This window comes from Passer montanus, unplaced genomic scaffold (assembly GCF_014805655.1).
Source record: "Passer montanus isolate IOZ18808 unplaced genomic scaffold, ASM1480565v1 scaffold64, whole genome shotgun sequence".
NCBI classification, from domain to species: domain Eukaryota; kingdom Metazoa; phylum Chordata; class Aves; order Passeriformes; family Passeridae; genus Passer; species Passer montanus.
In genome coordinates, this window is record NW_024371482.1 from 384,138 (window position 1) to 398,241 (window position 14,104).

At 53.0% G+C, this 14,104-nt stretch overlaps 2 protein-coding genes across 3 annotated transcripts; one reads left to right on the forward strand and one right to left on the reverse strand.

The window, feature by feature from the left end:
- Window positions 1-3,390: 3,390 nt before the first annotated feature.
- On the forward strand, window positions 3,391-5,945 carry SYS1 (SYS1 golgi trafficking protein). 2 transcript variants are annotated; one of them, XM_039728115.1, is made up of 3 exons: window positions 3,483-3,667; window positions 4,293-4,360; window positions 4,905-5,787. In XM_039728115.1, the coding sequence occupies exons 1-3, from the start codon at window positions 3,506-3,508 to the stop codon at window positions 5,143-5,145; spliced, it is 471 nt and encodes a 156-aa protein (XP_039584049.1). In that variant the 5' UTR covers window positions 3,483-3,505; the 3' UTR covers window positions 5,146-5,787. The 2 variants fall into 2 exon arrangements, with proteins under 2 accessions (XP_039584048.1, XP_039584049.1); XM_039728114.1 differs by lacking the exon at window positions 4,293-4,360 and having other exon boundaries at window positions 3,391-3,667; window positions 4,905-5,945.
- Window positions 5,946-6,068: 123 nt separating this feature from the next.
- Window positions 6,069-13,150, reverse strand: LOC120511290 (neuritin-like). The gene is made up of 3 exons (XM_039728116.1): window positions 13,044-13,150; window positions 12,526-12,673; window positions 6,069-9,985 (listed from the first exon to the last, which is right to left on the reverse strand). Exons 1-3 carry the CDS (start codon window positions 13,084-13,086, stop codon window positions 9,760-9,762), a joined length of 417 nt encoding a protein of 138 aa, XP_039584050.1. The 5' UTR covers window positions 13,087-13,150; the 3' UTR covers window positions 6,069-9,759.
- Between the last annotated feature and the right edge of the window lie 954 nt (window positions 13,151-14,104).

Genomic DNA, 14,104 nt, shown 5'->3' on the forward strand with positions numbered 1-14,104 from the left:
GACCACTGGCAGGAGGGATCCGTGCTGAGCTGCCTGTGGAGCCTGGCGGCGTAATGCGAAGTGACAAGGAGCACTGCTCAGGGCTTCAAAAAGTAGCTAAGATCTGAACCCAGCACACATGTGGGTAATGGTAGGAGCCAGCCTGGAACAGGCTGTGGGGGAGCTTGCTGACCTGCTCTGCTCAGGACAGCCATGTGTCACTAACCCTTTAGTTCACCTCAGCATCCAAGGCCACGAGGGAGGGATTTGTGCTGGGTTACTACCCTTCCTTATTACCCTCACTTCGTCACACAGAGGAACTGATAAAAATCACTGCTGGTGCAGCCAGGGAGCCCAGTTCCCATAAATGTCCAACTCTGGACACTCAGCAGAGGTGGGGAGCAGTAGATGGTGAGGAACAGGAGCACACAGATTGGGTCACATGTGCAAAGAGTGGTCCATACCATGGCATGTGCCAGACAGGAGACAGCCTCAGCAGCACAAGGTGGCCAGAAGTACTCCATGCCCCTGAACCCTCTAAATGCCACCTGTATTTGTGTGCATGTGGCCATGACCTCTCTACACATCCTTCCAGGTAAAGCAGCCACCACAAAGATGCTTTCAAAACCAGCTTTCTGTATTGTGGCTACAAATACTGCTCACTCACCTGTTAACTTCCTCTCCAGACAAGCACAATATGCCGAGCTCCTGGCAATCACACCCCTCAACACGTACCTCTTCCACCAAAAAATCCCCTTGCAGGCACAGGACAGTGTTTTCCCTCCCAGGGAAGTTCTTTGTGATAGGATGGAGAGGAGTCAGTCTGCCTGGCCTGGGGACCACACACATTGTCCATCCATCTCACATCTGCATGCACAATCCTTCATGCAAACTGATCTTGGGCTTCTGGAAACAGAAGAGAAAATTAAACTAAACCCTAATGTACTTTTCAACCTTGAGAACAAATTCCTGTAACTTTACTGATGACATTTTTAAAGTGCATTGTGTAGACCCACCTCCCTTCCTCACACACACAGAAACGTTCTGTGACTGCATCTCAAGAGAATAAGAGGAAATGCAGTCATAAAAAATCATAATATGATTCTAAACTCACAGCCATAAAACATCTGCCTTCATTTTGCCCTTCAAGTGTTTCCTTTCAAGACACTGACATTCTCCTCTCTGGAATAATGCAGAAAATCCATGGGTATGTGACACTCTGAGACAGCAACAGGACAAATGGGCCCAGAGAGCAAAAATGCACCACTGAAATGTCCTTTCCTGAAACTTCACCACAAGGGAGAGAAGCAGAAGCAAAATAAAATGCGTGTTGAGAAACACATTTGTTCTGGGCAATGAATTCTCACATTCCAGGTGTGTCAGTTGCATTCTCCACAGAAAAAATACAGTTGGCAGAGAAACAACAGGCTGGCCACCATTCTTCCTAACCTAGTGCTCAACGGTGAAGGATTACCTAACGCTCATGCTGAAAATCAAAATAAACAGCTGTCAGTTACCAACACAACACAAACTTGCTGGAAGTGGAATGGAGTGTCCAAATGCAACACATTTGGAGGGTGAAGGGACTCACACTTTTACATGGCACATCAAGAAATGTCTAGATAATCTTGAGAAGACCACACACAAGGCCCTTTAAACAACTCGATCGTAAATTCTGTTGTACTAATCAGGAAGAGATTCTCCAGCCAAGCTCAGCACAGTTCCTACAGGCAAATTTTTAAAAATAGCTTAGAGCAGGATTCTCAAGCAAAAAGAAACCTTAAGTAGAGTTTTTAAAAATCCTAACTTCCAAAGTCCATTCAGTACACTGAACTCTTTGGAAAAACACACCTGCACACCATGTGGGTGGAGGAAGAGGAGTGACTAAAAACTCTCATCCCGTGGTTTGAGCCACTTAATGTTGAATTATTCTGGAAATGTGTGCTCTTAGCCTTGCTGTCCCTTTAGCAAAGGTGACCTTAGCACAACTCCTACCTTCCAGTCAAGAGGGAAATAACCCCAGCAAAGGTCATTCAGACAGCGCTGCCCTTTGTACAGCAGCTGGTAAAACACAGACCACCTAAATAAACAGCTTCCTGTTTTAGGCTGTGATTCCTGGGGAGGAAAACAGTACCCTCCTAGACAGCTATTTTTTATGTAAGGAATCTGTAGCTAAATAGGGTATTCTTTTCCTACGCTCCTGATAAAGAAATGGCCACAATAGTTTCATGTGATCTGGGTACACCCTCAAGTCATCAGCTGCATCCTGCGTGTATCACTTCTCCTTCCACCTGCTCTCTTCACAACACACAGGTGGCACGCACAGAACAGTCACTGCTTAAAAAGGACATTCTAACCAGAAATCAGGCAAGCAGCACCCACTGTGGCACCCTAGAAATCATGGTCTTTGTGTTTCAACATCCTTTTCCTCTTTAACACGCTTCCTCCACAGCTGTCTCCAACTTTTTGTTTAAACAAAAGAGGAAGAAAAGAGAAATTAAGAAGGCTGTTTAATTCCCCAATACTGTTTGCTTTCCAGGTCCACTTTAAACCTTATTCCACAGAGGAGGAGTGGGGGGCAAGGTGCCCCATGGGGAGAACACCCTCTTTTCCAGGAGAAGGACACAGTCCCCTATGCTGGAGCAGCCTGGAGAGGAGAGAGAGCCCAATCAGGAGCAGGAACAAACAAACATGACCATGAAAGACGCTGTCACAAAGTCAGACAGGAAACAAGTTCACAAAGGGGGCTGCAGTTGAGTCACAGCACAAATGCCTGTGTGCCCTCCCCGTGTCCATATGGGTACTCTGCCTGTCCAGGGCAGCAGGGAGCCTCAAATCACACCTCAGGCTCCGCTGCTGCTGTGGCTATTCCACACCTTCGGTCACAAGGGCAGCAACCAAGCAGGGAGGAGCCTCAAATTCCAAAGCAATTCAAGTCAACACCTCCCAAAACACCGGCTTGTATCGTGTGACAGCGTGGACTTTTGGATAAGTCAGGTATTTGGCTGTGGAAAGATACCCAGCAATGATACCTACCTTACACTAGCTTGGAGTTTTAGTCAGCTTTGTCTGAACCGACAAAATTTTTGCTGGCAAATAGCAGCTTTTATCCACGTTACTGAAGGCACCGAGCCGGGGCAGGGACAGGGCTGGACGGACACCGGGCACGGAGGGAGCCGGGTCGGGGGCAGTGGGCGGGGGTCAGGATTGGGATCAAGCGGGGTCGGGATCGGGGTTGAGCAGGGTCGGGATAGAGCGGGGTCGGGATTGGGATCAAGCGGGGTCGGGGCAGAGGGCGGGGATCTGGATGGGGATAAGCGGGATCAGGATCGAGCAGGGCGGGGTCAGGATCGGGATCCAGCGGGATCGGGATCCAGCGGGATCGACCAGCGGGATCGACCAGGGTCAGGATCCAGCGGGTTCGGGGCCGCGGGCGGGGCTCGGGGCAGCAGCGGGTCCTCCCGCCCGCCAGGGGGCGCCCTGGCGCGGCGGCGGCCGCACTTCCGTGGCGGGCGGCGGGCGGGCGATGGCGGCGCAGTTCCGCAGCTACGTGTGGGACCCCGCGCTGATCGTGGCGCAGATGGTGCTGCTGCAGGCGGGATACTACAGCTCGCTCGGGCTCTGGCTCGCCCTCCTCGGCACCCTGGGCAGCACCGGGCCCTCCCTCCAGCAGATGTTCAGCGACGAGGTGAGGGCGCGGCCCGGGCCGCCGCCGCGGGCACAGGCCCCTGGAGGAGCGGGGGGATTTGCTGGGGCTCTCCTGAGGGAGACGGAGCCCGCTGCCGTGTGGGCATTCCCGCTGACAGGGACAGCCCCCGCCCTGGGAGCACCCCGGTGTGCTGGCCCGTGTAGCAGCCCCCAGTGCTGACCTCTGTCCTGTGTGGGTGCCCCGGTGTGGAGGCAAAGCCGCCCCTCTGAACAGGAGGTGCCCGGGCTAGGACTGTCCTTCGGAGCATGGTGGGAGGTAGCCCTTACATAGGGACAGTCGCCCTGTGCAGGTGGTGGCCCTGTGGAGAGGCAGCACCTCTCTCTGTGGGTGACACCCTGATAGAGACACCCTTCAGAGGTACTCCGGCATAGAGACAGCTCCCCTGCCCCTAGGAACAGCCCCACTGTGCACGCACACCCTCCACCCCCAGCTTAGGCTGTTCCCCTCAGCACAGAACCAGACCTTTCCCTTTCCCGTAGGTGCCCCCAGACAGACAGACAGACATGTCCAGCTCCTCCCGTAGATCCTGATCCGTGCAGGGCTGTGCCACGGGAGACTCGGGCTGCGATCTGTGCCGCGGGTTCCTACTAATAGTCCCATGTAGATTTTAGGCTTCTCAACCCCGCCGGGGAGGCTCTCCATGATGGCTTTCATCCTCAATGCACTCACCTGGTAAGTCTGCAGCTAGCTGGAGCACCTGCATCTTGTCCTTTCGTACCATTAAGCTGTAATAGAATTCAGTGTGGTGTACTGCCTCTCTCCAAACATCTCCCAAAACCCCTGTGCCTTCTTAAGCATGTCTGCCGAGGGCAGTGGGGAACTGCTGACTTTCTAGAACCTGGAAAAGTAATTTCACTTCACTGCCTCAGTTTCCCAGCTGGGAATGAGATGTGCTTTTGTGGGAGATTTTACTAAAAGTTAGAATTAATGGATCTCAGCAAACACTGGTCTATAAACACTAATGTATTAGGAGATAGTCTATAAATTCCTGTCTGTTCTCAGCACTAAAATCTAATTTTCCTGCCGTCATGTAATTAAAAAGCTGTAAGCCTGCAAGTCTTGCTGCAGCAGCCAGGAGAGAGGTCAGACACAACCCATTCTTGAAATATTTGATGAAGTTTTAAACGCACTGCATAATGAGCACTGACAGCTCTTGCTGCAGCACCTTTCCCATAGGCCTGGTGCAGCTCACTGACCCCTGGCCTTTGCTTTGCAGTGCTCTGGGCTTGCTGTACTTCATCCGCCGAGGGAAGCAGTGCCTGGATTTCACCGTCACCGTTCACTTCTTCCACCTGCTGGGCTGCTGGATCTACAACTCGCGCTTCCCCTCGACGCTGACGTGGTGGCTGGTGCACATCGTGTGCACGGCGCTGATGGCGGCCATCGGGGAGTACCTGTGCATGAGAATAGAGCTCCGGGAGATCCCCCTCAACTCCGCCCCCAAGTCCAACGTGTAGACTCACTGCCTCTGGCAGCCGCACGCTGCGTTTGGTCATTGTTCCCAGCACAATGCATCCAATGCCTCAGAACCACCCCTCGAGAAGCACAGCAGGTCTGTTTAGACTTTATGGTTTTTTTTCTTTCGGACCTCGGTGACTGCATGAGTGTGAGCGTCTCCTCTGGCATCGGCTGACAGCGGGGGAGGAGCAGATGTTTATTTTGTTAACACAAAGGATTAATATGACTGGATGGAGAGTGTGCCCTTAAACTCTTCGCTCATGAGACTGTTAAAAGCCAGGTAGCAAAACTCGGTGTGTGAGGAGCATTTGGAATTGAACGATGTGGGAGTGCCCTGAACGGGTGACACAATGGTCAGCTCTTCTTGCTGGAGCTGGCACGGTGAGCAGTGGGGCTGGGAGCTGCTGCTTCCAATCTGTGACTTCTTTGGGCTTTGCCTGGGAAAGAGTCAAGGAAGTGAATGGATGGGGAGGAAGAAAATAGTTGTACTTACCTGAATCACCAGCTGAGACACTAAATAATAACCTGTAATGTTAGATGGGTTTGTTTGCCGTTTCCATGTTTGATACATAGAGGTGACAGACAGCAGTTTGCTGAAGAAATCTTTTGTAATAATAAAAATATAATGTTGCTGTGAGTGTGACGGCTCTCCTGGGAAGCTGAGCACTTCAAGAAATACCAGAGTGTCTGTATCATGGCAACAGAAGGATGCAGCCAGAAAACACTTGGCTGTGAGGTGCCCACTGTCTGGGGCACATCAAATTTCCTACAATAAACATTTCATACCTCTGCTCTGAAAGGAAGGCATCATTGAGTGCTGTCTTGGGGAGTCAGCTGGCATAACCCCACTTCAGAGGGAGTGTCAGCAGTCCAGGATCTCCACATGTCCAGCCTGAGCCTGGAGCTGCCCTGGGGAAACCTGCAGAAGTATCCTGCAGCCATGATGCTCTTCCCCCTTGGATGGGCTTTCCCATCAGGCTTCAGCAGTCCAGCAACAGGTCTTGCCTGGTAGAGGTGATGTTAAGCAAGAGACTTGTTATTTCTTGAATATTTAGAGGTCCTTCAAATAAACTTCACCAGGCAGGTACATCCCCTTACTGCTGAGGTTCCAGAGCTGGGTGATTCCTCCAGATCCAACAGGCCAAGCAAGCAGCCCCACACCCTGCCTGTTTCCACTGAGGGGTGGCCACGTGTAACCCCAAACAAGGGCAAAGCCAGGTCTGGAGACAGATTTTTCTCCTGTGTAGCATCTTGCAGCAGTAACTTCCCTTTGTATGTTAATATTTGTAAGTTTTAATTTGCATAAATAGTTTGCTAATTCAGCTTGTTGAAAAGTGGTGGGACGGTGTCAGACTGATAAACTCCCTGAAGCTGCTCTTTAGAGTTCTGTTACTGGGCAGCTGAGCTGTATTTCAGTCCCTGCTCTCCCACTCAGACACTGTAAATGGGGGCAGGATGACATCCTGCTGCTTTACATACTCAGCAGGTCTCCAGAGGAGGATTTCTGTCTAAACAAGTCCCCCAACACTTTTTATACTGGGGGATTTCACCAGGAGCCCTTCCTGACCAAAGCCCCTGTAAGCAGAGTTTCAAACAGCAGCAGCCTTTCAGAGGGAAGAGTTTACACAAGTGTTTCTCTGGGCAGGAGCCAGCCTGGAGGCCACCCCGAGGTCACTTCCCAGGGCTGCCCCTGCAGCAAGACAGTCCAGCCCTTCTCAAAACCTGCTCATTTTTCACGTACAAGGACACTTGCCTTTCTCGCAGTCACCTCAGCCTGGATACAAACTGGTCTCCAGTAGGTGCCAGTGTCTGCCTCAGAAAGGAGCAGGGAGTGTGCTGTGGCTGGGTCAGGGGTGGAGCAGAGGGCAGTGCTGCCTCGGGGTGACGAGAACTGCCGTGCTGTTAGTCATGTTTTAAGACTCCTGCAGGGTCATTTTGTCCTCTGCTGCTTCTTGGTGCTATTCTTGAGAAAGAACATCCCAGTCCTGCAGGGACAGGGAAAGCTTGCAGGTTTACTTCAAGGCTTAATACCACACCAAAGCCTGGTGTGAACTCCTGTGTTCAGGGCTGTTCTTGAGGCAAGCGGGAGGATTAATTACAGTCAGGGAATCTGAGAGCAAGGAGACAAAGCCACGTTCTTCCAGCTGCTCCCAGAGTTGCTGTGGGTCTGTATTAACAGGGCTGCCACCTTTGTTCCCCTGCAAGAGCAAAGGTGGAGACTTTGGACTGAGGAACATTTAACCCATTTCTTTTTGAATACACAAGATATGCTGGAACAGCTTCAGCAGCTTCCCTGGGGGCGGAAATCTGGGGACAGCTTTGTATCTGGAGAAACTCACAGCAAAGCCATGAGAAGAATCCTTGACAAATGGGGCTTTAACACTGAGGCTGCAGGACATCCCAGGAGCTGCACTGCAGCACCATGAAGTGTGCTGTAGGATCAGAAATCTTTCTGAAAGGCTGCTGACTGCCTAGGAGAAATGAACCCGTGTATTACTTTTTTTTTTTTTTAAGGACTTCTACTTTAATTGTCCTAGTCATAGAGGAAGTTCTGCTAAAAATGAAATACTGATTGAGGAAACTCATCACTCCCATACTGTGAGACCTAGTTTTCTCTCACATGCTTTCAGTCAGATTTAGAAGCACCTTTGGCTTACAAAAAAAAAATCTGCTGCTCCATACCAGAACAGTGGCAGATGGTCTTTGTTTCTTAATGAATCTTTGGGGGGTTTTTTGTGTGCAGTAGTTGAGGGATTTGCTTCCAGGGAAGATATGTCCCAAGACCTGTTCTTCTCAGAGACAGTGACAATCATCCATGTGCATCCATGGTTTTGCAAAAAGGTTTCTTGCCAATCTGATTCTTTTACCTTCCCTTTCCCCAAAGCTGTTTTAATGTAGAAAATTTCAAGAGAGGAATTGCCAAATTCAAATAGAAGGCAATGGTTGTGAGATTTTATGGGGCTGTGCTTACTTCTTTTCCTAATGGCATTAAACAGTTGTTCTAAACAAAGAACAGGTACGGGATTCATACTCCAGCCCTGGTTGTACATGACTCCCCTGCTTCAGATTTCCCCAGCCACTAAAGTTAACAGGGGAGGGGGGAACAGAATCAGAGAAAAAACAGTGCTGTTGGTGTGGAGTACAAAGAAAGAAGTGAAGCTGAATCGGAGTGGTTCACTCCAGGTTTTACCATGCTCTGAATTACCTTTCTCCACTGCTCACCCTAAGGCTTTGTGCCCCAGATGCTGAGTACTGAATACATAAGTAACAACTTGTGCACTGAAGTGCTGTCTGAACACCAGCTGCTCTGCCCTGGCTTATTTCTTGGAATTTGCTCCATTTTCTTCATTATCTGCTGCTGCTGCTGCAGGAGCAGAGGGTTGAGGGATAGTGAAGGTAAGAGGAAGAACACGTGAATGCCAGAGGAAAGCTGCATGACTCAACACCAGTGTTAGGACTAAGATCCTTTGCTCTAGAGGCTTGCCCTGTGCCTGGAATGCATCTGGTGGGATCTGTGGAGTTAGCAGGGCCCTGGTTCCCCTGCTCACACTGAGCACACACCCCATGGCCCTGTGCCCCCAGGCAGGGCACAGAGATCCATCAGCATCCTTAGAACACAGACTGCCTTGGGCTAACCAGTAATGTTGTTGTGTTTCTCCAACGTACTCAGAAACCACTTGCAAACACCTCTCTGTTCCAAATACTTCCATGCTTGCACTGAGGCTGCAAAACTGACAACACTCTGAGCCACAAAGGAGACAAGAGGAGACTGTGCTGTCGAGTAAGAGCCAGGACAAATAACTTCTGCCATGCTGTTGGCTCTACAACAAGCTTTAATACTCTGGAATTACACACTTCTACCCACAGCTGCTTACAGGTACCTTGGGGAAAGCTTTAAAGCAGAAGAGTTGCTATAAATCCCTTTTGTCCTCCTAGCTTGATACTCCCTCTCTCCCCAAATATTTTTCACCTCTGTCCATTGAAAAGGGATTTATGCATAACACAGAATTCAGGAATTCAGATGTGTGCAAGAGAAGTCATGCAACTGTGATCATTGTTCAGCAGGGGTTTTACCACATCCTCAAAGAAGAAAGGTCAGTTCAGGGCAGTAAGGTTTCCCTTCAGCCTGTGACAGGACAGACACCATCCACTGCACCTCATGGAGCAGTGGGAAAAACACCCATCTTGTTTTGAGTGTCCAAATCAAAACCCTGCAGAGTTGATCTGGTGGAAAGAGTCAGCAAAGTAAACAGGTTTCCTTCCAGTTGCCATGAAAGAGTGCAGAAGTATCCAGCATTCATCATTTTCCAGAAGAAATGTATCATTTCTCCCGAAATCCTGTGCCCTGTATTTACAAGTTCCCAAATCTCCCAACAGCCAGATCTGTGCCTGTGCCTTGAGGCAGAAGGGGGAGAGGAGTTACTCCAAATTACAGAGAAATTTCAACACCCTGGAGATGCTGCCAAGCTCTTCCATGTCTCACAGGCGCAGGATGGAGCTGGGAGTTTCTGAGCTCCACACAGTGTATTCCTCAAAGGTTTGGAAAATAGATCTGAAAGATGCCACGCCACGCACTGCCACCACTTTAGTTGGGGTACTCACAGAGCTGCAGTTTATAAGTTCAGCCAAGTGACGATGAGGGGCATGCTGAGGATGGAAATGTTGGGAACGTGGGTCCAGGCAGAGCTTTGGGCCATGCTGGGGCTGCAGAGGTCAAACAAGCTGCCTTGAAATTTGTTTTTTCGGGACTCCCTTCTCAGCATCTCCCAGACAGCTGCTGCTTCCTTCTGGCAGTCCCAGAGCACTGTCAGGGCACAGGTGTGGAATTCATCCCAATACCTGCAGCCAGGGAGACACCACACTGTCAGTCCCTTTGCACTCCCACCGTGTGGGATGCCAGGGAGAGCCTTGCTGCCCTCAGCCTGCCCTCTGAGCAGCGACAGCCTCGTGTTTTGTGCAAGTTTCCCAGACTATTCATCCCCTCCATCATCTGCCAGAGCATCTTGGCTAAAACTCCAAATCTCAAAACACTGAAATTATTTATTCCTTTTCCCCCTCCCCCTTTTCTCTGGAAGTCAATAAAATCCATTATTTGCCATCAACAAATGTTTCCCTGAGTATCTCACACAGGCTGCAAACAAAGGCCCAGCACATCTCATTCATCACTTTCTCCAAGCAGAGTCAAGGGCACATGGGAGCACAAAGCACGGAGAAGGACAAGAGCTCCCACAGGCTGTCTCAGCTTTTCCTGAGGTACGGGCAGGGGCAGGAGGAGTTATTCACTGTGTTCTCATTAGAATCATCTCCATGTATCTGCTGGGTATTACTTTCACAAGCAGAAGCTGTTCAGTGGAAAGAGGTTTTGGAGACTACCAGAGGGAAAAGATGAAACAGGCAAAGATAACCCTTGGTGCTGCAGGAATAAAGCAGGACTGCTCTGCTGTCCTGTCCCACATGGGCTGGGCACCATGCCCAGCTCCCTGCAAGCTGGAGACAGGAGTCTAGAGGACAGGAGCAACTGCTCTGACACCTTCCCTGTGTCTGCCAACACACCAGGCACACATGTCACCTGTCAGGAAGGGGATGCAGTCCAGCTGGCTGAGAGGGGACGCTGCACCTGTAAAGGACAGCACGGTGCTGGCTGAGTGCACTGTGCTGGAGATGACACTTTGTGCACACAGGCAAACCTGGGCACTCTGCTTGCTTGGACCCGGGGCTTACGTCAGAACGCCAGCTGTGAGGGAGTTCATTAAACAGAGTCACTGTGGCAGAAGAAACGTCCCCAGATAATGAGAAAAGCTGGTGCCAACCCTGGCAACCTCCAGCGCTCGCTCCCGACCTGCAGCAGCAGCAGGCAGCTCTGACAGGTAAGAGTTAAACCTGACTTGTCTTCAGGCAACACAAGCTGGGGAAGGTGAAGGGGAACAGCAGCTCTGGCCTGGATCTGCTTTCAGCTGGAGTGGCAATTCCCAGCCTTTCACCCTTCACAGCCCCCATCTGCTCAGGCTGCTGGCAAGTGCCTTGCCAGGCCAGCTCTGGGGCAGCACTGCACACCGAGCTGAGACACCACCAGCCCCCCAAGCAGCTCCTGGCTCCCTGTCCATCCCTCACCCACCCTCCTGGAGAGGGGACTAGCTCCAGAAATGGTTTCAAACAGCCATGGATAAAGCTGAGCATCAAAGGTAAATAATTCAGAAATATTTCCTGGCAGAAAGCTGGGACATCATCAGCTTCCTGCCAGGGAAGATCCCAGGACCTGTTTGGGGATGGTCTGTGCCTCTGAGCTGCAGGAAAAACTCAGCTCACACGTTTCACATGAGCTTTAGCAAAGGAATTGCTCCTCCAGCAGCAGCATGGGCTGGGCTAAGCTGACTGCTGGGGTCAAGAAGCCTCTACTAATAAAACCCCAAACAAGCAAAAAATTATCAATTCTATCCAAACCAGAGCAGTTCCCATTTCAACCCACCCACTGGCAGGCCCCAGAGAGGCTGTTCATCCCGATCCAGGCTGAATCCTGGAGAAGGGGGAATACAGAGCAGGTCACAGCCTGCAGGGTGGTTTCCAGCAGCTCGGAAAGCACGACCCCAGGGCACTCAGCCCTCCACCTTGCTCTGCCAGGTTTCCACCACCCCCGGGCACATGGGTTTTCCCTTCATTGCTATCTGCATTTCCTTGTGACTCCTGTTCATTCCCTACAGCACACTCTGGAGATGCAAAGCTGCCTCCATTTATCTCTGCAAACATTTTACATCCACCTTGCTGCTTCTCCTCATCTGCTTTTTAGGAGAACCTTTCCCCAAACCTACCCAACACCACCCCTCATTGCCCACCTCTTCTTCAGTTCTGCAGAAGTTAACAACTTCCCAATATCTGAGGGAATCACTACAAACTCGGGCAAACCAGGCCTGGGACAAATCCAAGCCTGAAGGATGAAGGGTGTAGACAGGGAGGGGGAAAGCTTGGCTTGGGCTGCACGTGGTGGCGGGTGCAGGCTGCTCCCGGCAGCGCTGGGCACTGGGGCAGAGCACTGCCTGAAACCTGGGGTCCAGGGGACATTGTCCTGGGGTGCAGAGCGGCTCGGGTCCCCCCAGCCCCGCTCCTGGCTGCGGGCATGCAGGGACTGATGGGACCAGTGCTGGGGGCTGCAGCTGCTGCCAAGGACCAGGGATACAAACTCCGGTGGGAGACAGGTAGGAGATGGATGGATGGATGGATGGATGGATGGATGGATGGATGGATGGATGGATGGAGAAAAGAAGCTCACTGGGTCAATCTGAAACCGGAGTGAGGTGTGGAGCACATGTGTGTGTGCGGGCACGCCGGGGCTCGGGAGGACAGGGACAATGCCAGAAGCCAGGCTGGCCGTGCACCGGACTCACCTGCAGACCCGGCGCAGCCCCTGCAGCTCGATGCCCTCCTCCTCCTCGTACGTGGCCATGCTGTCCCCCAGCTTGAGGACGCAGTCCGAGAGGCCGCGGTAAGCGTCGGCGCAGGCGGGTCCCGCTGCCAGCAGCCCGGCCAGGTGCCCTGCCAGCACCGGGGGCAAAGTGAGCACCGGCACCTCTGGGGACAGAGCCCACCCCCGCCCCGGGGTGCCCCGGCTGGGCGAGCAGCCCCTTCTATGCGGGACAGCCTCGAGCCCCCGCCGCCCCCGGCTGTGCCCGGCCCTGTCGGGGTCTGCCCAGAGCCCAGTCGGCCCGGGCTGCCATCCCGGGACCGGCACCCCGGCCCGGGGCGGGGACAGCGACCGGGGGAGGACAGCCCGCGGGAGCCGCACGGACCCCGCCTGGAGGAACGGAGAGAGGGAGGGAAGAAGGGGACACATCGCCGCATCGCCGCCTCCCCCCGGACACCGCCCGGTCCCCCCGCCCCGACCCCCGCCCGGGCATCCCCTCACCCAGGGCGAGGAGCAGCACGGCCGGGCCCCGCCGCTGCCCCATCCCTCCGCCGGGCTCGGCTCCAGCCCCGCTCCGCTGCCGGTGCCCGTGCCTGTGCCGGTGCCTATGCCGGTGCCCGCACCACCGGGGCCGGCAGCGCTCCCCTCCCTCCCGCCTCCGCGGGGAGGGCACCCGTCCCCAGTCGCCGCTAATGAGCGGCTTCGGCCGCGGCTAATTAAGGAGGGGGCTGGGCCGAGGCTGTCGAGCGTCCAGGGGCACCCCGGCCCCTCTCCCCGCAGCCCCGGGATCCCGCAGCCCTGCACCTCCCCACACTCTGCTTCCACCTCCAGGAACCAGCGCCCACGGCGCCCCGGTACCGGCATCCTCACCCCAGAGACCCCCACCCCTGCCCAGCGCAGCCTCTGCTGCCCACTCCAGGTGTGACACGAGTCGGGGACATGGGGCAGTGCCCACTGCCAGCAGCAGGATTCCGGGCAGGGCGAGGAACTCTTCGCTTGGCTTGAGTCTCTTGAACAGCACAGGAGAGCACAATGAAGGGTGGGAAGCAAAACCCAGAGCGTTTGAAGGGTCAAAGGACTAAACAGCAGCTCCAAACCTTCTGCCCAGACCCTGGCTCAGCAATTCCCAAGGCTGCATCAGTTGGGATTTTGCATGTCTGTGGCTTGATCCCAGCTCTCACTCCAGAAATCCCTTTGGCTCCAGCAGGAAGGGGAACAGAAAGTTTCCTGCCTGCTTTGGTGGTGTTGCTGTGGGGGCTGGTGATGTCAGACCCCTCTCTTTGCTGGTGACAGCTTTGCTCTTGGGGACACTGCTTTGCACCAGCCCATGAACATGACTGGTACCAGGACCCTCACAAGTGGGACCCCTCTGTGCACGGGTACCCTCACCCCCGGGGCAGCTGTGCCACCACACCCAGACACCTCCAGCCCAGGGAACCCGGAGCAATTGGAAACTACAACTCTGCAAGCTGCAGGTACCCAAATCTAATGCAAAAAGAGCTGGGGTGTGAAAACCAAAGACTATTTCTTTGCAAAAGATCATTTTAAAAGATTTATTTACA

Excerpts from the sequence above, each read along its gene's own strand:
- SYS1 (XM_039728114.1), top strand. The coding sequence starts at position 3,506 with ATGGCGGCGCAGTTCCGCAGCTACGTGTGGGACCCCGCGCTGATCGTG. Across the intron at positions 3,668-4,904 it reads AGCAGATGTTCAGCGACGAG|TGCTCTGGGCTTGCTGTACT; the intron begins GTGAGGGCGCGG and ends TTTGCTTTGCAG.
- LOC120511290 (XM_039728116.1), bottom strand. The coding sequence starts at position 13,086 with ATGGGGCAGCGGCGGGGCCCGGCCGTGCTGCTCCTCGCCCTGG. Across the intron at positions 12,674-13,043 it reads CGTGCTGCTCCTCGCCCTGG|GGCACCTGGCCGGGCTGCTG; the intron begins GTGAGGGGATGC and ends CGGTGCTGGCAG. Across the intron at positions 9,986-12,525 it reads GGGCTGCGCCGGGTCTGCAG|GTATTGGGATGAATTCCACA; the intron begins GTGAGTCCGGTG and ends CCCTGGCTGCAG.